General features: G+C 39.9%; 1 protein-coding gene across 4 annotated transcripts in view; it reads right to left on the reverse strand.

Annotated features, from left to right (window-relative positions):
- TRPM6 (transient receptor potential cation channel subfamily M member 6) overlaps positions 1-21,683 on the reverse strand; it is a 191,754-nt gene that overhangs the window by 37,584 nt on the left and 132,487 nt on the right. For 3 of the 4 annotated variants that reach the window (XM_049896190.1, XM_049896191.1, XM_049896189.1), the window contains exons 19-25: positions 21,430-21,576; positions 17,963-18,091; positions 16,064-16,315; positions 14,341-14,515; positions 13,722-13,836; positions 10,514-10,707; positions 5,491-5,623 (exon numbers count right to left, since the gene is read on the reverse strand). In XM_049896190.1, coding sequence (XP_049752147.1) covers positions 5,491-5,623; positions 10,514-10,707; positions 13,722-13,836; positions 14,341-14,515; positions 16,064-16,315; positions 17,963-18,091; positions 21,430-21,576 — 1,145 coding nt within the window. The remainder of the gene's footprint in view (positions 1-5,490; positions 5,624-10,513; positions 10,708-13,721; positions 13,837-14,340; positions 14,516-16,063; positions 16,316-17,962; positions 18,092-21,429; positions 21,577-21,683) is intronic. The other variant, XM_049896192.1, reaches the window with a different exon arrangement.

A 21,683-nucleotide genomic window follows, 5' to 3' on the forward strand; every position in this document is an offset into this window, starting at 1 on the left:
AAAAAAAAAAAAGATATAAAACAGCCTTAGTACATTCTCTTATTTTTCTATTTTCACAACTCACTTAATTCTATAAGAATATAAGATTACAGCCTGAAAATCCCTATGAGGCAGTTTTACTCTGTCACATGGGGTCACTATGAGTTGAAATCGACTCAACCTCACCTAACAAAACATGCAACTATCTTTTTAACATCCTGTGATGGTTAATTTTATGTGTCAACTTGGATAGGCTATGGTTCCCAGTAGTTTGGCCAAACACCAGTCTTGTTGCTGTCACGGAATGTTGTCACTTGCTACAGACTCCAAGGAGGAGGTCATGCCACTGTAGAGTGGCTCCTAAACCTCATCACTTTTGAGCTATAAAAAGACTAGAATAGACACAGAGGCACACACACACATACACAGGGAAAGACAGACAACATGTGAGGATTATTTACGGCAAAGGAAACCCAAGGATAGCTGGAAGAAACTAAGAGAGAGACTCACAGAAGAAATCTACCTGGCTAAGAACTGGACTTTTAGCCTCTAGAACTTTGAGAAAATAAATTCCTGTTCTTTAAAGCCAACCACTTGTGGTATTTCTATTAAAGCAGCACTAGGAAATTAAGATACCTCCTTTCCCTCCTTATTCAAATTATTGCTCAATTACTTCCAAACAATGTTCTTCCCTCCCTCCCATACCTAACCTATGAGCTCTTCAGAAATGACCTCTACAAGGAAAATAGTGTAAAAACAGATAGCTCTATCAAGGGGGGAAACTGATTATGTTTTAAAGTTTAATTAGAGCTTCATAATCAAATTCTGAAGACCTTGAAAGTATCCAGAATATTTTTCAGAAGCTACATACCCATATACCTTCTAAGCCTTCTCTGTTTAATCCAAAGGAAAAAAGCCCTGGTGGCTCCATGGTTAAGCACTCAGCTGCTAACCGAAAGGCTGGCAGTTTGAACCCAGCAGTGCTTCAGTGAGTGAAAGACCTGGAGATCTGCTCCTGTAAAGACTATAGCTTAGAAAACCCTATGGTGCAGTTCTACTCTGTCACATGGGGTTGCTATGAGTCGAAATGAACTTGATGGCACCTAACAACAACACTACCATCTATTTAGACATCAGAAAAAATATATGCGTAATTATATGATGATTAATGGTGTTAGGGTTTTTTATTATTATTGAATTACTTGTTTGTAAATGTTTAGTTCACTAGTTTTCACTCTATATGCATTTGGTTCAGGATACTACCTTCTACTAGTTTTTTTAATACTCTTCTGGCCAATTATTTTTATTCTTCTCCACAAGTTCCTCTACCTCTACCCATTATACAGGTGTTGGCACCTCCCAGATTTCAACTCTCAGCCCACTGAGTTTTCTCACTCTACTTGCTTCCTGGGCATACTCACTTCCTCTGTCACAGAAAAAGGGGATACTGTGTGATTTAAAGTCAGGAAAGATGTGCATCACGGTTGCATCTTTTCACCCTATTTATTCAATCTGTATACTAAGCAAATAATCCGAGAAGCTGGACTATATGAAGATGAATGTGGCATCAGGATTGGAGGAAGGCTCATGAACAACCTACAGTATGCAGATGACAAACCTTGCTTGTTGAAAGTGAAGATTACTTGCAGCACTTACTGACGAAGATTAAAGATCACAGCCTTCAGTTTCGATTACACTTCAACATAAAGAAAACAAAAATCCTCACAACTGGGCCAATAAGCAACATCATGATAAAGGGAGAAAAGACTGAAGTTGTCAAGGACTTCCTTTTACTTGGATCCAGAATCAACACTCATGGAAGCAGCAGTCAAGAAATCAAAAGACGCATCACATTGGGCAAATCTCCAGCAAAGGACCTCTTTAAAGTGTTAAAAAAAAAAAAAAAAGCAACTTTGAGGACTAAGGTGTGCCTGATCCAAAAAATGGTATTTTCAATAGCCTCATAGGCATGTGAAAGCTGGATAATGAATAATGAAGACTGAAGAAGAATTGATGCATTTGAATTATGGTGTTGGTAAAGAATATTGAATATACGATGAACTGCCAGAAGAACAAACAAATCTGTCTTGGAGGAAGTATAACCACAATGCTCCTTGGAAGCGAGGATGGCAAGACTTGGTCTCACATACTTTGGACAGGTTATCGGGGGGACCAGTCCCTGGAGAAGGACATCATGCTTGGTAAAATAGATAGCGAAAAAGAGGGAGACCCTCAATGAGGTGGACTGACACAGTGGCTGCAATGATGGGCTCAAGCATAACAGCAATTGTGAGGAGGCACAGGACCAGGCAGTATTTCATTCCATTGTACATAGGGCCACTATGAGTCAGAACCAACTCAACGGCACCTAACAACAACAACTTGTTTCCTAGGCATAATCACCTCCTCTGTCACAGTTTTAATTTCCAACCATAAGGAGATGACTTCCAAATCTCTTCATCCAGCTGAAACTTTCCCCAAGTCTCAGATTTGTACATTCAAAGCCTCCTAGATACTTCTGGCTAAATGGGCATCAAGAATCTCAAACTCACCAAATCTAAAGCCAACTGCTTTGTCCCAACACCTTTTCCTCCTATTCTCTATTTTGGTAGTGCCACCTTTCACTTAATTACTTCTACTGTGGATCTAAGAAACATCCTGGCCTCTACTCGCCCCATCCAGTTACTAACATCAACATCCAATCCCCGTTCAATCACTAACACAAGTTGAGAACTATCCATCCTAAATATCTCTTCTTTCAATTCCACCACTTCTATCCTGCATTGTGATTCATCAACTGATGCATCATTCTCTAAAGTGGTCACCCTGGTTCTAACTCTGACCCCTTCAATCCACACCATCACCAAAGGAATCTACCTAGAAGGTACATCTGTCTGTATCACTGACCACCTAAAATCCTTCCTTAGTTTATAGTTTGAAGTAAGGGGCCCTCTATGATCTCATCTTGGCTCAGAATCTGGGGGCAATCTTGACCCCATCTTATCTATTTATTCCCCTTTTCTTAAAGTTTGAAAGGGAATCTGTATTTAAAAAGAAATATATTCATAACTTGTAAAGTCTATTTAATAATAATAATGTTCACTGTACCATTACTATCTACCAGCACTGAGCCACACAGTTCACCTACATTATCTCATTTAATCCTTACATCTCTAAGAAGTAGGTCTCTTTTCATGCCCATTTTACAGATAAGAAGACTAAGGTCCTGAGAGCCTCAGTAAACTTTCTCAAGGGCATATAGCTAGTACATGGCAGAAGCTCCTGGCTCTGTAACCTCCTATTTGAGTGTATGTGTCACAAGAAACTGAGAATCCAGCTGGCCCACAGGGCTGAATGACTGTAACTGTAAAGGCGACAGATGTGTGGAAGATGGAAAGAGAAAGGGAAGTTCATGGACAACTATGGCCCAAGATATCATTTAGGTAAAATAAAATCTAATATTAAATTTGTTCTCAATATTAAATTTGATCGACTACATAAACATATATTTACATAAATATCTTAATAAATATTAAATTTGATCAACTACATAAACATATATTTACATAAGTATCGATAAAAAGTCCAGAACTTCTAGTTATTACTTATGCCCGTAGTAAACCATTTAGAAAGTCTTTAACGTGATTCACTTTTAAATAAAGCTATATTTTCTTAATATGGCTATCTATCTATGTGGAGGAGCCCTGTTAAGAGCTACAGCTGCTAACCGAAAGGTCAGCAGTTCAAATCTACCAGGCTCTCCTTGGAAGCTTTATGGGGTAGTTCTACTCTGTCCTATAGGGTCGCTGTGAGTTGGAATCAACTCATCTGCAATGGGTTTGGTTGTTTGGCTTTCTGGTGATGCAAACGTTAAGCGCTTGGCTGCTAACTGAAAGGTTGGCAGTTCAAACCCATCCACTGGCTCTGAGGGAGAAAGGCCTGGTGATCTGCTTCTGTAAAGATTAACCCAAAATCACGTCCATTGAGTTAATTCCAACTCACAGAGGCCCCACAGGATGGGGTAGAACTGCCCCTGGAAAACTCTATGGGGCATAATTAGGTGTAGCATTTTATAATCAGGTCCATGTAAGTTCAAAAATGTAGGAACACAGCTAACTTCTGTCAATTTTTCGCCAGTTACCAGAGCAATTCTATGTTTCTAAAAGTGCATGCAATATCATGCAGTCCTCCAAATTTATAAGAGTTCCACGCACCTACAATTAGTAATAACTCCATACTGTCTGTGATCGTAATATGTTCACTTCCTCCGACACGGGCAAAAGTTTTCATCCTCAAGAACTGATGTGTTCTCACCACCCTACCAGCATCCTCTTTTATACCGGTCATATTCTCTCCTGTTCCCCACCTTCTCAAGGACTTCACTTCAGCAAACAGCTAGCTGCCTTTCTCCTACATCTGCAGTTTCTCCCTTGCTGGCGCATGATTTCCAGGACCATACAAGTGTTTTATTACCTCCATGTGAAACAAAATAAAATGAAAGCTCACCTGGTCCCCATATCCCACTTGCTTCCCTTCACAGTAAGACTTCTCAAAAAAAAAAAAAAAAGCTTCTGTAATTACTGTCTCCCCTTCTATTCTCTCTTCACCCACCTCAGTGAGGCTCCCATCAACTTCACTGCCTGGTAACTGCTGGTCAGGTGCCCCCATGAACTCTGTGACTCCCGATCCAAAGAATGCACACACTCTCACTTCCTCCAGGGCCTGCCTGCTACGCTTGGACACACCAGGCTGCCTTCTGCCTCAGGGCATCTGTATTTGTTGTTCTTCTGCCAGGTGTGCTATTCCTCCAGATGTCTGTGCCTGGTTCCCTCTCGTCTCTTCCTCCTTCAGGTCTCTGCTCACATGGTCACTTCCTCAAACTCCTCAGAGCAACCTTCCTGGACCAGACTATCCAAAACAGTCCAACCAACCCCCAACTCACCTCCCTCGTTCCCTAGTCCCTCAAGCTACATTATTTTTCTTCATAGCTCTTTAATTGACTGATAGTAAATTATGTGTTCACTTGTTTATATTTTGTCCTCCACCCCCCCCCACACACACACAAACGCACACCAGAATGTAAATCTTATGAGAGCAGAGATGCTCGCCTGTTTTTCACCACTAATCCCTAGTAATGGGAAGAGTCCCTGGAACATAGTAGATGCCCAGTAAACATGTATCGATTGAATGAGTATTAAACGCTGCTGAATTTTAGATTTTAGAGAACTCAGATCTCTTGGTTTTGAAGTAACACATTCTACTTTCATAGACATTCTAGTAGAATCAGGTTTTGATAGCAGTTTCCAAAATAATCAAACCTGTCGCCATCGAGTCAATTCCAACTCATAGCAACCCTACAGGACAGAGTAGAACTGCCCCATAAGGTTTCCAAGGTATGGTTTGTGGATTCGAACTGCCGACCTTTTAGTTAGCAGCCGAGCTCTTAACCACTGCATTACCAGGGCTCCTTTGATAGCAGTTTAGGAATAAAGAGAAAGATACATCTTTTACCTTCCCGATGTCTCTCGAATTTGTTCCTCACAACTACAATTCAGGTTTTCCATCTTCTCATGGAAGTATTTTTCCACACACTGCTCTTCAAAATCGTGAAGCTTTTTCAAATCTTCATTACTCAGGTAAAGTTCTGTGGGCATAGCATGGTACACAAAAAGAGTTACTATTCACGCTTAGTAGGAAGTTGATACAAGGTAAGAGTGGCTTTCTTCCAGAGTGGTCGAAAATTATAAACTGTAGCTTGCATGGTCAGAGTTTGCTGCTTTGTCACAGTGTATTCCTGAGGCTGATGGAGGAGCAGCAGGTAGAATCAACTGGAAATACCAGTTTGGTTCTTTCCTACTTGCTGTATACACAGACGTGGGAATTTAAAAATGTGCTCATGTATTCTTTTCAGTACTTTCAAAGGTTACAATGTCTTTACATATTTACACACACAAAAAAAATCACTATTATTTACATGGAAGGGGGAAAGAACTTGGTTGTCTTTCCTTTTTTCCCCGCCAACTGTTTTGGCCTCCCAAATGGCAATAAGTAACCTTTAAATTAAAATCAAGATCAGAAGAAGGCAAAGTCTGTTAAATTAATTGAGCAAACGTAAGAAAGTTTTGCCTTGTTACACCGATTTTGTATATAATAAGTCCTTCTATTGAAAAAAGACAATTATTATCACTCAATGGCCAATCAAGGATATATACCTTGCCTGGTGTAATCAGCTCATTAAGAGACATACGATTTTGTGATATTATGAGGCTAATGAAATTCCGTATCAAATGTCACCATTCACATTCACCTGTGACCTTGAGCTCTCACTCTAATGTAACAGAATAATAATACATCATCTCTGGGACAAGTTTCTAATACTCAGAAAATGTAAAAGTAAAATGGTGTTGCTAAAAGAGTAAAATTAGAAATATTCTCTTCCTTGAATAGATCCACTTAAATTGGGGGGGGGGGGAACCATTATAGTCCTCTGGGATTTATTAAAAATATAAATGTTTCATTATTTTACAATACATTGAAGGACCAAAAAATTAATTTAAATGAAAATATATTGGCAAAAAGCAAATAATATTCAGAAGTAAAATGTGTTACCAACTCAAGTGCACAATTTGTTCTGATTTATATGGTATGGAACAATTCTTCGGACATTAAAAAAGAAAATGCAGTCACCCCACCCCCTACCCCAACTCTAAATGTCGGTTCACAATGAAGAATCTTACAGGAGTGAGAAACTTCACAATTGGCACGATTTCAGCCTCCTGTGGATTCCTGAGAGCAAACAACCCAAACAGCAATGCCAGTGGCTGGTGCAACTTGCAGGAAGTGGTGCTTCCTTGTGACTGTCCACCTGGTGGCACTGCTGCCCCTCATGCAAACGTTTTTATCCTCAGTGCAGATGATTGGAAGCAATGTCACAATCAGGAATGTTCCAGAGTTCAGGATGAACTTACTTAATACACCAGAAAATTTACTCAGGGTAAACTCACTTCTATACGTCAGAAAATTTACCAAAATCATCCTATAAGCCCAGATCAAGGTGAGACCAGGGAAGGTTCTTTGGTGTGGTGTTAGGAAGTCTGGCCAAATCCTAGTTAGCTCCAGGATGTCTCAAGCAGTTCACACTCTGCTAACCAGTTGCCGTCGGGTTGATTCTGACTCATGGAGACTCCATGTGTGTCAGAGTAGAACTGTGCTCCACACGGTTTTGAACGACTGATTTTTCAGAAGTAGATCACCAGGGCTTCCTTCAGAGGCATTTCTGAATGTACTCGAACCTCCAACCTTTCAGTTAGCAGCCGAGCACATCAACTGCTTGCACCACCCAGGGACTTCACACTCTACTATTTGGCGGCAATGGTTCTGTTCCTAACGCCTGGCATTTGATTTTAAGCTTTTCTTTTCCAAACCAAACCCATTGCCGTGGAGTTGATTCCAACTTATAGCGACCCTATAGGACAGAGTAGAACTGCCCCATAGGGTTTCCTAGGAATAGCTGGTGGATTCGAACTGCTGACCTTTTGGTTAGCAGCCGTAACTCTTAACCACTGTACCACCAGGGCTGCTCTCTATTCAAAAAAAAAAACCGTTGCCGTGGAATCGATTTCGACTCAGAGCAACCCTATAGGACAGAGTAGAACTGTCCCACACGGTTTCCAAGGAGCGTCTGGTAGATTTATACTACCAGCCTTTTGGTTAGTAGCCATAGCTTTTAACCACTACTCCACCAGGGTTTAGAAGGCTAAAATTTACCGTAGAGTTATAAGCCTTCAAGTTAACTTCAGTTGCACTTTGGCACCCTTATAAAGCCTGAGTCTCTTTGGGGAAGGAATGGAAAAGACAAATCTTGCAAGTGACTCGAGAAGAGAAAAATAGTTCACAGAGCCAACAATCAGGACCAAAACCATATCACTCTCTCAGTACACCGCAGTGATGGCCTGTCCCCAAGGGGCTCACCTGAATGTATATAAGTAATATCCACAATGCCTTATGTGAAACCCCTGGGGGCAGGTGTGTTTTGGAACTCACAGTTTTTCTTTTGTAGTTTTAGAAAGATAAAACAGTGCTTACTCCATAAATGAGGTAAAATGTTTAGTCGAGGGAACAGCAGCACCCTGTAATCAAACACGTTATTATTTCTGAAGCAAAATCACCAAATAGTCACACCTGGCATAAAGAGAATAAATGTTCTCACATCATTCTCTGTCACACTCTTTTGCCCAAAGGTATCTTCCCCTAAGTGACTAAGGAAAGAATTTTCAGTTTTCAGAGGTCTTATGAATTGAATCTTGTCCCCCAAAAATGTGTGTCAACTTGGCTAGGCCGTGATTTCCAGTAGTGTGTGATTGTCTACCATTTTGTCTACCATAGTGTGTGATATTCCTATGTGTTGTAAATCCTACCTTTATGAGGTCAAGGTGAGCCTCTATGATATAAAGGAGGCAGGATTAAAGGCAGTTAATATAAACAAAGCAGTACTCAATCTACAAGATTAGGTTGTATCTTCAATCAATCTCTTCTGAGATGTAAAAGCCAGAACCAAGCAGAGACAGGGAGACCTCATACCACCAAGAAAGTAGTGCCAGGAGTAAAGCACTTCCTTTGGACCCAGGGTCCCTATGTTCAGAAGCTCCTAGACCAGGGGAAGATTGATGACAAGGGCATTTCTCTAGAGCTGACAGAGAGAGAAAGCCTTCCCCTGGAGCTGGCACCCTGAATTCAGACTTCTAGCCTCCTATACTGTGAGAGAATAAATTTCTCTTTGTTAAAGCCATCCACTTGTGGTATTTCTGTCATAGCAACACTAGACAACTAAGACAAGAGGTATTCTGAACATAGGAACAGGGATAAAGATTTATGCATCCAATTTCCTCTCCATCTAGGGATTACCTAAGAGGTCTGGTACCAATGGTGGAACTGCTTCATAGGAACTGAAGATCTGCAAAAATACGATAAGCAATGTTCTCTAATGATAGTCGTATCACGTAGTCAAGATTTGGCTAAGCAAGATGAACCAGGAAAACCTCCAAATATGTAGACTTAAGCTTTGCAAAAAAAAGGGAAGAAGAAAAAAGTTGAAGGTCTTAAAAATATGAAACATCCATTTCTGAATTACCTCCATACTCAATAGATTAGAAACCAGAGAACCATGAGTCCAGTTAATAAGTTAAGCAAAACCTTGCTTATCTATTTCCCTTAGACCCCCAAGGCCTTCTTTAATTCCTTTCAGCAACAGGGAAATGAGCATAGGTCGCTGGGATTACTCTCTAGAAGTTTTTCTGACAAGTTCCTAGGTCAGCAGAGAATGACATGGGTTTCTTAGGTGGCATAACTCCTTTACACACTCAGGCAGAGTTTCTGTTGCTAACTATACTTTTCTTTCAAAGAATTAGGTAATCTTAGCCAAAGTCACTACTACCACATAATGAGATCAACGTATTTACGTAGACCCAGATCCACCACCTGTCTGTCAATTTATCATACTGTAGTGGCTTGCATGTTGCTGTGATGCTGGAAGCTATGCCACCAGTATTTCAAATGCCAGCAGGGTCGTCCTTGGTGGACAAGTTTCAGTGGAGCTTCCAGACTAAGACAGGCTGGGAAGAAAGGCCTGGTGATCTACTTGCAAAGATTAGTTAATGAGAACGCTATGGATCACAACAGAATACTATCTGATATTGTGCTGGAAAATGAGCCCCCTAGATTTCAAGGTACTACACAATAGCCTCAACATTGGGTTCAAACATACCAATAATTAAGAGGATGATGCAGGATCAGGAAATGTTTCCTTCTTGTCATGGATTGAATTGTGTCCCCTCAAAATATGTGTCAGCTGAGCTGGGCTATGATTCTCAGTGTTGTGTGATCGTCCACCATTTTATGTGATTGTCCGCCATTTTATCTGATTTCCCTATATGTTGTAAGGTCTATCGCTATGATGTAATAAGATAGATTAGCGACTGTAACATTGATGAGGTCTACAAGATTAGGTTGTGTCTTAAGACAATCTTTTTTGAGACATAAAAGAGAGAAGCAAGCAGAGAGACATGGGGACCTCACACCACCAAGAAAGAAGTGCCGGGAGCAGAGTGCATCCTTTGGATCTGAGGTTCCTGCTCTGAGATGCTCCCAGACCAAGGGAAAATTGATGACAAGGACCTTCCTTCAGAGCTGACGGAGAGAAAAAGCCTTCCCCTGAAGCGGACGCCCTGAATTGGGACTTGCAGCCTACTAGATAGAGACAGAATAAATTTCTCTTTGTTAAAGCCATCCACCTGTGGTATTTCCGTTATAGCAGCATGAGATGACTAAGATGGTTCTGTTATACATAAGGTTGCCATGAGTCAGAGCCAATTCTACAACAACTGATAACAACAGAGCGTCAGCTGATATTCTATTGTTAAATAGCTTTCAGAGCCTTCCATCCTGTCTCATCAATTTTATTTACAATTCTCCAGTATCTTCACTTTGAATTTTTACTCTTTACTCTCTCCCTCCTGCCCCACCAATAAAAACTTACTTAATCCAACATCACCCTCTTCTTGGTCATTTGGAGCTTGACGATGGCAAAGGCGGCGGATGAGGAGGCCAATGTGACTCAGTAGGATAAAAGGTGGAGGCAGCCAAAGCTTTTCATGGTAGGTCATGATGTAGCGATAGCGATTGTATTTCCACAGTTTATCTGACATAGACTTCATATCCATGTAAACATTGCTGTAAGTTGTAGTAAGAAAGGGCCAATGTTATAATACAAAATCCTAAAACATAGTAGTTAGATTCTTCGTTTATTTTCCAATTTTTAGGACTGGGTCACTTAACATTACCACGCAGATAGTCAATGAAAATAGTAATACCCACTGGGTTTACAATTCTTCTTCCACCAAACAAAATGCATGAATCACCTTCTACAATGAAATACGCTAATCAGAATAATGACGAAAGGCAGAAAGTACTCTTAGAAAAAAATGCTAACATTTTAAACTCAATGAATGGAAACTTCCCTCTGGAACTCAGTATTCTTGGCTCATCATCTCTTCCTCATATAAGAAGCTCCCTTCGTAAATTCATCCTTCGCGGTAAATAGCTTTAGTATCCATCTGTATCATCAACCTTATGAAGCTATATTGTCAAATATGAGAACTGTTAGATTAAACACCCAAATGAAGCAGTATTAATGAAGAAGAGACACGGAAGAAGAACCAATTCATCCTAAATCAATAAACAGAGCGTCTATTTAGAAGCTAGATAAATTATTTAGACTAACTTTACAATAAAGGAAACCCTGGTGGCGGAGTGGTTAAGAGCTATGGCTGCTAACCAAAAAGGTCAGCAGTTTGAATCCACCAGTCGCTCCTTGGAAACCCTATGGGGCAGTTCTACTCTGTCCTGTACAGTCGACATGAGTCAGAATCAACTCGATGGCAACAGGGTTTTTGGTTTTCACAATCAAAGTAACCCCTGATTGATTAACAAGCATACTGAGCATTATAGCCATGTGTGTTTCCGCAAACCCTCCAGGTGACTCTCACGCATGTTAAAGTCTGGGAACCACTTGGTTGTATACTACTCTCCTTCCAAGTGTGATCACAGCCTGCTCAGCAGCAGGTGGCATTCTTGACAGTGTATTTCAGGTTTCTTTTTAATTGTGGGTATAAAGAATTCAGTCTGTAAAGAGTCCCTGGACAAGTAGTCAGATCTGGGGTCCCTCAGTTTGTTTGGTTCTCAATGTACTCATCATCACTAAAGTGAAAAGATTTGCCTGTGGAAGGATTTCTTACCCCTCTATTGACACCTGACTTTTCTTGAGAAACAAACATCACACACCCTCTTTTACTATTTGAAATATAAAAAAAAAAAAAAGCTGAAAAATCAAAAACAATAACTGAACAGTAACAAAACTTAGAAATTCATAAAATGGCAGGGCTAAGAGAGATGATACGTATCACCTAATCTCACAATGAGTGGGAAGGTATGTCCTTCCCACATACATACAATAAAACAACCATCGTATTTTAAGTATTCTGATTTCTTTTGCCTCCTTCCACCCTTATCTCCTCTATTTTCTTCACTTAGATTCCATGAATTAATACTCCCTTTTCTTACCTTTCACTCTTCAGCGATACAAACAATGAATAAATGCCTAGCACAGTGCCTGGCATGTACGAAACACACAGAAAATTCTAGTTTCTGCACATCACCTCATTTGATTCCTTTTGTCCATTAAACAAAAAAACATGCCCACACTCTTTTTGGTGCTGAGAATACATTCATGAGCAAAAACAGCAGAAAAATACCTGTCAGAGTGGAGTTTACATTCCAGTAGAGAAGCCAGATAAACAGAAAAACATAATGTATAAAGAAATTATAAAATATTTTTGTATATATAATACAAACAGGTACACATTTTTTCTGAAAAGTAAAGGAGATGAAGCACGCCCAGGAGATCACAAGAGGAAAAAAGGCTTCACTTTTAAATCCAACCTTAAGGTTAAGCATAACTAGAAAGAGGACATTTGGGCAAATACTTGAAGGGGTGAGGGAAGGAGCCACACTAGTGTCAGGGGGAAAAGCACTCCAATCAGAGGGAACAGCAAGTGCAAACACATCGGTGTTGTTTGAAAACTTGTGAGGGGCCAGTGTGGTTGGAGAGGAAAGAGTGAGGGGAAGAACAGTGTGATGCATGATTTGAGAAGCAGCAGCAAAGCAAAATCACATTAAGGTCCTACAGTCATTACAGAAACACTGGCTATTACCCAAAGGGAAAAGGGGAGCCATGGAAGGGTTTGGAGCAGAGAAGTGACATCATCTGGCATAAGTTTGTAAAGGGTCATTTGAGTTACGGTGTTGAGAAAAGAATCTAGGGGCCAAAGACAGAAGCTGGGAAATAAGTCAGGAGGCTCTATGGTAGCAGTGGAGTGGTTAGGGCCTGGCTGGATTGATGGCATTTCTGACAGTTCAGAGGTAGAGGTGCAAGAGGCATCAAAGAATGACTCCAAGGTTTTTGGTTTGAACAACTGGAAAGATGGAGTTGCCACAGACACTCGTGGTCTTCCCCACAGGTTTAGAAAAGATTACAAGTAGAAATAGGGAAATAGGGGGAATCAAGAATTCCGTTTTGGACATTTTAAATTTGAAAATCTATTACACATTCCACTAGAGATGCAAGGGGGCAGATAGAGCCACAAGACTAGAGTATAAGAAAGAGATCTGGGCTGGACATATGAATTGGGGTTTGTCAGCATTGGTCAGCATATCCAGAAACCAGAAGAAGAACAAGGTCTGAGCCCACGGAATGTGCCAATGTTAAAGGTTGGGGAGAAGAAGACAATCCATAAAAGGAGACTGAGAAAAAGTAAAAAGTGAGACAGAAGAAGAGTGAGATATACTGGAGGAGAAGCGAAGAAAGTTACCAAGAACTCTTTAGCCAGCTTTTAACTCCATCAACTGGATTCTTCCATGATTCTAATTTATTGCTTAATCATTCTAACTTATTGCTTAACTACAACTCATGATCTTCTTTTATTCTGCCTTTATTATAATTTTCTCTATTCATTGCTTTTTTCTCTTTCCATTGTCTGCTGCCTCCCTACCAATACTTGCATGCCCATATTTAAAAATCATGATGATAAAAACATGGACCACACAAAAATAAAAGTTTATGCTCTCAAAATACATGTAAATCTACTCAAAATACCTATCCCCATTTTGATTTAAGTAAAATAACTTACTTGAAGAAAGCAATCAACAGGTTCACCATGATGATGTATTGCACAAAGAGGTAAACAGCTTGAAGGAATGGAGTAAGAAAAGAACCAGGGAGGCAAGATGGATTGCTTTCACAAACTGCAAATAAGGAATTTTTTAAAAAATGAAGGATAAGATAAATTACAGTCCTATAACTCTAGACAAATATTTAGCACATTAAGTTTGCAGAATACCACAAATATTTGACATTTCTAACATTCAGATTATGGCTGTCCAAATTTTTAAAATTTTGAGTATCTACAAAGGTTCAATTTCTACGTGATGGCAAATCCGATGTTGTTGTTGTTAGCTGACATCAAATCACCCTCCAACTCATGGTGACCCCATGCACACTGGGATGAAACCATTTTCATAGGCTGATTTTTCAGAAGTAAATCACCAGGCCTTTCTTCCTAGTCTTTCTTAGTCTGGGAGCTCTACTGAAACCTGTTCAACATTACAGCAAGACGAAAGCCTCCACTAACAGATGAGTGGTGTCTGTGCTTGAAGTACATCAGCTGTGAACCAATCCTAGGTCTCCTACATGGAAGGCGAGAATTCTACCACTGAACCACAACTGCTCCCAGCAAATCCCATACACACCATCTATCTCTGCAGCATAGACTTCACCATATATCATCCAGTATGGTTCAAATACAATATCTCGAGCTAGCTTCCAAGAGGGAGGCTCCTTTGGAGAAAGAATGGCCTTGCGTGCTACTCCAAAGCTCAGCAGGACTATGGCCATCATGATCACAATGTAGAACATGTTTGCTGCCTACAAAATAGCACAGCACAAGGAGAATTTTATCAGAGAGTTGAAATTTAAAACAACTTAATGAGCTTCTCTACATTTCTCATCTTCCCTTCCATTAGGCTGGGGCTACGTGACCTATTCTAGCCAATGGGCTGTGGAGTGATAGTTACTTCTGTCACTTCCTGTCCCATTGGACTTTCTCATCCTTCTCATTTCCTGCCATAGGAGAACTTGGAAGCTGCATGTTGACATGGCTATATCACAAAATGGAGGAATTCTGGATCCTTAAGTGACAGGGAAAGAGTCCCTAAGTGGTGCAAACAGTTAAATGCTCAACTACCTAACCCAAAGGTTGGCGGTTTGAACCCACCCAGGGACGCCTTGGAAGAAAGGGCCTGGTGATCTTCTTCTGAAAAATCACAGCCTTAAAAACCCTACGGGGCTTTCATCAAACTTTGTGTGAGGGAGCAATAAAGTTGTACTAAATCACTGAGAAGTATCAGTTACCTCAGCACACATTATCTAACATTTACCAATGTCACCAAGACCAGAGAAAACATTTCTGGTCTAAGAGAGGAGTGTAAAGTAAGAACATCTTTTCGGATCCGGGCGGTTCTCCCTTCTCTGTCCTCTTCCGTTTTCAGCACTACCCTTCATTCTCAAAAACTTGACCCTTCCCAGCCAGTGAGTATTCTAGAAGGAAAAGCCATAGATGACCACGAGATTCTGTACGTCCTATAGCATAGGTCTTAGGCCCTCATGCAAGACCACATGGAGAAGACTAACACAAGGTCAGCAGCCTCAGAAGACAGACTGGAGCCAAGTGGCTCAGACTGGATTCCTGGGTCCTCCACCTATGTCCTTGGAAATGTGCCTAACCTCCATTTCCTTGTATGTAAAAGGTGGGTAATAATAGTACCCATCTTATAGAAGTGTTATGCAGATTAAATAAATTAGTGTACACAAAATACTTAGAACAGTGTGTGGCCCATAGTAAGCACTATGTAAGTGCTTTCCCTAGGGGAGTGGGGAGGAGTGAAAGAAAAAGAAATATTTCAGTATTCCAGCAGAAAATATATCGATGGTTATTGAGGGTCACAAATCTGGCCCTCAGGAATTACTGAGGTCAGAGACAAATTTGGTTTAATCCCATATTGTTGTTGTTAGTTGCTGTCGAGTCCACTCCCGGCTCATGGCAACCCTACACACAATGGTATAGAGCTGTTGTGATCCATAGGGTTTTCATTGGCTGATTTTTTGGAAGTAGACTGTCAGGCCTTTCTTCCTAGTCCATCTTAGTCTGGAAGCTCCATTGAACCCTGTTCAGCATCACAGCAACACACAGGCCTCCACGGACAGATAGGTGGTGGCTGTGCTTGAGGTACATTTGGCCAGGAATCGAACCCGGGGCTCATGTACAGAAGGCAAGAATTCTACCACTAAACCACCACTGCCCCTGAATTCCATATTAACCTGGCCTTAAAAAAAAAAGTTAAATTATTGGATGTTAACCATATTAGGTATAACCACTGAAAAGCACATAAGAATACAAAATGAGACTGTACTTACCATTTTTGCAATCATGGTCAGATACGGACCCGCATGTTGATTCACGGCAAGGAAGTCCAGGAGTTTCGTGTACCAGAATATGATGTCTAGGCAGTAGATAAGTCTTCCCGCTGTGTGAAAAGGAGGGTCACCCAATCGAAGGCCGAAACCAACTGAAAACAGGACAATAGCCACAGTTTCCATTATGTTCCAGTACTCACTAATCCATACCTTCACCTTTTGAGTAAACTTCCCAGGCTCTGAAATCCAGACCTAAAAGAAGAAAGAAAGAGAGAAATGTAAAGGATGGGGTAAAACCTAAGAGTTTCAGCAATATTGTCTTCTTCAATAACATCAACCCTTCATTAAAAGAGCAATTTGAATTCTGCCAAACCTTAGATTACACGGAGATTTTAGAGGCTTTGCTTATCCTCAGGTAATCAATATTTAAATAATTCTACAAATATATTTTAATGCCACCATTAATGCCAGCCAGCCACTTGAAAAGTCAGTCAGAAGTCCAAACAAAAACGTAGTTTTTCTACTTTTAATTAATCCTAAACTACAAAAGGGGAGCACCAAGACATTTTAAAACTTTCAGTATTGCAATGAACCATCTCATGAGGCATAGCAGAGAATGCAAAGAAGGAAACCAAGGAATTTTGTAACCTAGCCCTGATATTGGAAACCCTGATGGCGTAGTGGTTAAGTGCTATGGCTGCTAACTAAAGGGTCGGCAGTTCAGATCCACCAGGTGCTCCTTGGAAACTCTATGGGGCAGTTCTACTCTGTCCTGTGGGGTCGCTATGAGTCAGAATCAACTCAACGGCAGTGGATTTGGTTTTTTTTTTTTTTTTTTTAGCCCTAATACTGCTATCTAGTGAATTGTTGACAAATTACTAAGAACATGATATTGGAACTCACTATTGTAAGAAATTATCCCTGCAAAATATCAGACAAATTGAAATGTAAAAGTAGTAAGCCTATTTTCTCTGAAGCATTAAGAAATGGGAGAATTCGGATAGTAATTCCCTTCTGAATTGTATTCTCTAATCTATGAAGTCCACAATAGTAAGTAGCAGGCAATATAGTTATAACAGTAAGACTGTATTTACTTAGCAAATAATGTTGGTTACATTTAGCTCTAGGACAAAATAAATGTACATACGCACATAGACACAGAAAGACATCTACGTTCACATCTAAAGCAGTTTAAGTCATAATTGTATGTGACTGCAATTATTGCATGGGAATGTTAATCCTTTTTTTTTTTAAGTGACACATCGCAAACTAGAAATGAGAGTTTTGTTTTGTTTCTCAGGTGACTTGCATTAAAGGGATCTTCAGTTTCCATTTTCAAACGTGTTTTGCAGGATCTTTCAAGAGCTATAAATGAACTTTTTATATATTGCACAACTTGGGCCATTTGTGTGCCATTCTGTGAGAGGAAACTGACAATACAGTAATGCTAAGTTATAAATCCGTCAAAAGAACGCTTCTCGGAAATCAAATAGTTGGACGGTCTACTAATAATTAGATGACATCACGTATCACTTCAGGACTGATAAGCATATTAAGACGATTTCTTTGAAGATGACTAATAGACTACTAATAAACTAAGATATTGTCTAAGCTGCTTCCAAAGAACAGCTACCAGCAGATCACATTTGGCAAGAATAAAGAGCTGAGATCCGGGATTTTCCCCCAAATAACTTTCCTGTATCATGCAATGGACTCAAGCATACCGATGATGGTGAAGATGGTGTATGGCCAGGCAACATTTCATTCTGTTGTACTTGGTGTCGTCAGAAGCTCGAGTCAGTTCCCCGGCAACTAACAACATCATCATGCAAATCAGGGTCGGCACTTCCAGTCTCACCCCCACCCCTGACCTGTTGATTTTCATCGGGGACAACTCACCTCCCTGACTTTCTCAATGGCATTGGTGAAGATGTAAATGATAACAAGCCACTCTTGCATGCTGGGCTGGGGCTGCATCTCTACCAACACAGTGTAAGTGAACAGCATGAGGAATGCCAAATAAGCCATCTGTGAGGGAGATATATACACATTCCCTGGACGTGAGTAAAAGTAATAATGGAGAATACCAAGCAGACACTGCAAACTGAGCAGAAACACACACATGCACTTCGATGCGATTACATGAAAATATAACTAGGACCACCCTCAGGTTATGGACAATCTAATAGCAAGGAAAGCATAAGAATTCATGGATTTCTAGCCTGGAATTTAACGGCAGGAATGAAGATTATTGCCTCATCCTGTTAACTCCTGACCAGAATGTCCGGAGACCAACAGGGACACTGGTAGGCTAACCATAAGCCAAGGAGGAATCACAGGCCTTCCCCTCCATTTTAAACATAGAAAATGCCTGTGCCAAGTGTGCCAGGCGAGCAGTCTCAGTAGGTGCATATTTTCAAATATAACTATCGTTGGAAATTTTATGTTGATTAAAAAATGCTGGTTAATAGAAAAACTTTGTCCAACTGTGAAGCCTTTGTAATTAAAGACTGTTGGATGCTATTTTTTTTTCAGCACTCAGCACTCTGCCTGACACAAGGTAGACATTTGACAAATGTTTGTTTAATTACTAACTGTGTATATAATACCTAGATTTTTAATCTCTCAAAGAATTAAAACACAGTACACACACACACACACATATACATAGTGATTAATAGTTTTGTAATCTTGTCTCATTTTCTTATCTTCTTAAGATATATTCTCAGAAGTAGAGTAGCCGGATACACACATTTAAAACTGTGACACATATTGCTAAAGTGTCACCAGAAAGGCATCACCAATTTGCATTATCACCAACGACGCATGACACGGTGCATTCCTTTAAATAGCTTCAGATAACACGTAGGACTCACTGATCCACCCTCGTGTTAAAAAACCCAGATCAGTAGAGAGAAAGGTGTGCTTGTGTGTGTGTGTGTGTATGTGTGTGTGTGTGTGTGTCCAGCCTCACAAGAATCATGTTATTTTAACCATGAGCCTATTTGTCATAACTTTTTGAACTCTAAGTTTGAGAAGTCTGCTTCTTGATAACTTTAGTTCTGCACAGATAACACAGGGAATGGCTTTAGCTGTTTCTGATTATATAATAATGTTATTACATACAATTGATGGCATTTCAGGCAATCACAGTAGATATTACAGCCTATGAATTAAGGAGCTGGAGTAGGGAAGCAAATAAGAAAGTTAACATCCATTTCATTAATCCTGTACTTCTCTTGGCCTATGTCTCACAGTCTGAGTAATTTTGATGACTCCTGACACATAATTTAAACAAGTTTGTTCTGTCAAGCAGTCCATTTTTACATTTTTCTGTTTTCATGGTGACAATACAAGTGATGCCCTAACTTGTACTCTGAGGTGTGCCTTAAGACTTTCATCCATTTTTCCACACTTCTTTCATTATTTACATTTTGTGATTCCCTGCCTTATATTAGAATCATTATATATATAAACATTCTCCACTACTAGACCATAAGTTGTTTGAGGACAGGATCTATGTTTGCCGCTCTCTGCTTCTCACCTCACCAGCACAGAATAGTATATCTTAAAGATAGTAGTAATTGCTCAGTAAAAACTACTGTATGGCTTGAACCTTATGTGATCTTCAGCCATAATGCTTTCTTTCCAATACAGATAATGTCTAACTATGTGAATGTGACACATGTCTAAGCAAAGACCACAAACTTATTCAATAAATGATCTCCTTGATAACCAAGCCAAAATTCCTTTACTTGTGAACAAGTTAGGTTACTAAAGACTGTTTTAAGCTGATCTGTTCACTCATCCAAGAAGTCCTGGTGGCTCAGAGGTGTAGTGCTTGGTTGCTAACCAGAAGGTCAGCGGTTCAAACCTACCAGTCTCTCCACAGGAGAAAAACATGGCAGTCTGCCTCCATAAAGATTACAGCATTGGAAATCCTATGGGGCAATTCTACTCTGTTCTCTAGGGTTACTATGAGTCAGAATCGACTCGACAGCAAGGTTACAAGCAACCTACTAGGTGTTCATATCTAGATAAAATTAAGCTTCACAAAAACACTGTAAATATTGGAATATTTCCAATTCTTAAAAACTTGATCCAAAAATGTTTATATTTTTGCTTTTTCATCACTAGTATATTTGTACAAGACACTGCTTCAATAAAGCACACATGCTATATTCTAACAATGGGATCAGAAAAAAAAAAAACCTGTTGCCATCAAGTCAATTCCAACTCATAGTGACCCCATAGGACAGAGTAGAACTGCCCCATACAGTTTCCAAGAAGAAGCTGGTGGATTCGAACTGCTGACTTTTGAGTCAACAGCCCCAGCACTAACCACCGTACCCCCAGATGCCTGTGCTCCCTGCTAACACCCTGTGTTAGGGAGGGTCGATCTGGCTCGCTCTGTTCTGTTGCTTAGCTTTGCACCTCTCTCTAAAAGTTCATGCACTGGAAATCCCTAAGGAAAGAAATACTTAAATACTTCTTCCTCAGTGATGTGACGTGGTTAAAATTCTTTCGGAGCTACCATCAGAGTCTCTGGATATTCAGCTGCATATTTACGAAAGTGCTGAAACCTCATTATACGAAGTTAGATCTGATTTTTGAAAACAGATTTTTGAATTCAGAGCTATGTGCTTAGCAAATATGTGTATGAAATAAGTGTACAGTTGATCAAGTGAATATTAACACATATAGATAAATATCCCTCTATATTCACACTTTAGATGTTTTAGAAATACAAAATCTTGGCCATCAGCAACTTAAGTGTAGATAAGCATCAGGAAAATAAATGCTTCTTAAATAAATGCAAAAAGCACCCAAAACATTTAAAGCACAGTGCAGGCTTTCTCTGTAACTCTACTGTCCATAAGAGATTTAATATTCGTTCATACAATTAGACCTCTAAAAGTTTTACTGTCCTCAAAAGCAAATGCTTGCATTATCATATATACAACACATTATTCCTACAACAAAAAAGTTGATTCAACCGCTGCTTTCTTGCCCAAGCTGGGAAAAGAATCCACCCACCTACTGCTTAATCCTCAAACACTTGTTAATTGTGTTGTTCCACAAAACTTCAAATGCTCAGTCCCAGCTGGGCGAACTCTAAGCACTCCGAGAAAGAAAATGAAGAAAATGCTTGTTCTTTCACTCTCAAAATAGGAGGTTTTCCCCTCTAAACTTTCTGCTTCTTCCTCTGATCCTCTTTTCTACGTCCTTTCTCATCCTCCCCAGTTTTTTTTCTTTTTACTTCGCCTCTACATTTTTAATCACAAATTGGCAAATTAATGATATCATTACCAACATTATCATTAACCATAATTAATACTGTATATAATTGTTGCAATGAGACCAACCGTATGAAACCAAAACTTGACAATCGGAGCACTGTAGAACTCGTAGACCTTCCTCGTCCATGGGAGGCTTTTGGGTTCACTCTTTAAATCTAAGTGTTGATTTTCACCTAGTTTCTCATCTTTGCCCCTTTCTACATCACAGTCTTTCTGCAAAATAAACAAAATAATCTTTTATTGTCAGGGGCTTAAATATGGACAGGTACAAACATTCAGAAATATAATAAATATTACAAATGAACTGAGCACCCACCAGC

This window comes from Elephas maximus, chromosome 9, assembly GCF_024166365.1.
Source record: "Elephas maximus indicus isolate mEleMax1 chromosome 9, mEleMax1 primary haplotype, whole genome shotgun sequence".
Lineage (NCBI taxonomy): Eukaryota > Metazoa > Chordata > Mammalia > Proboscidea > Elephantidae > Elephas > Elephas maximus.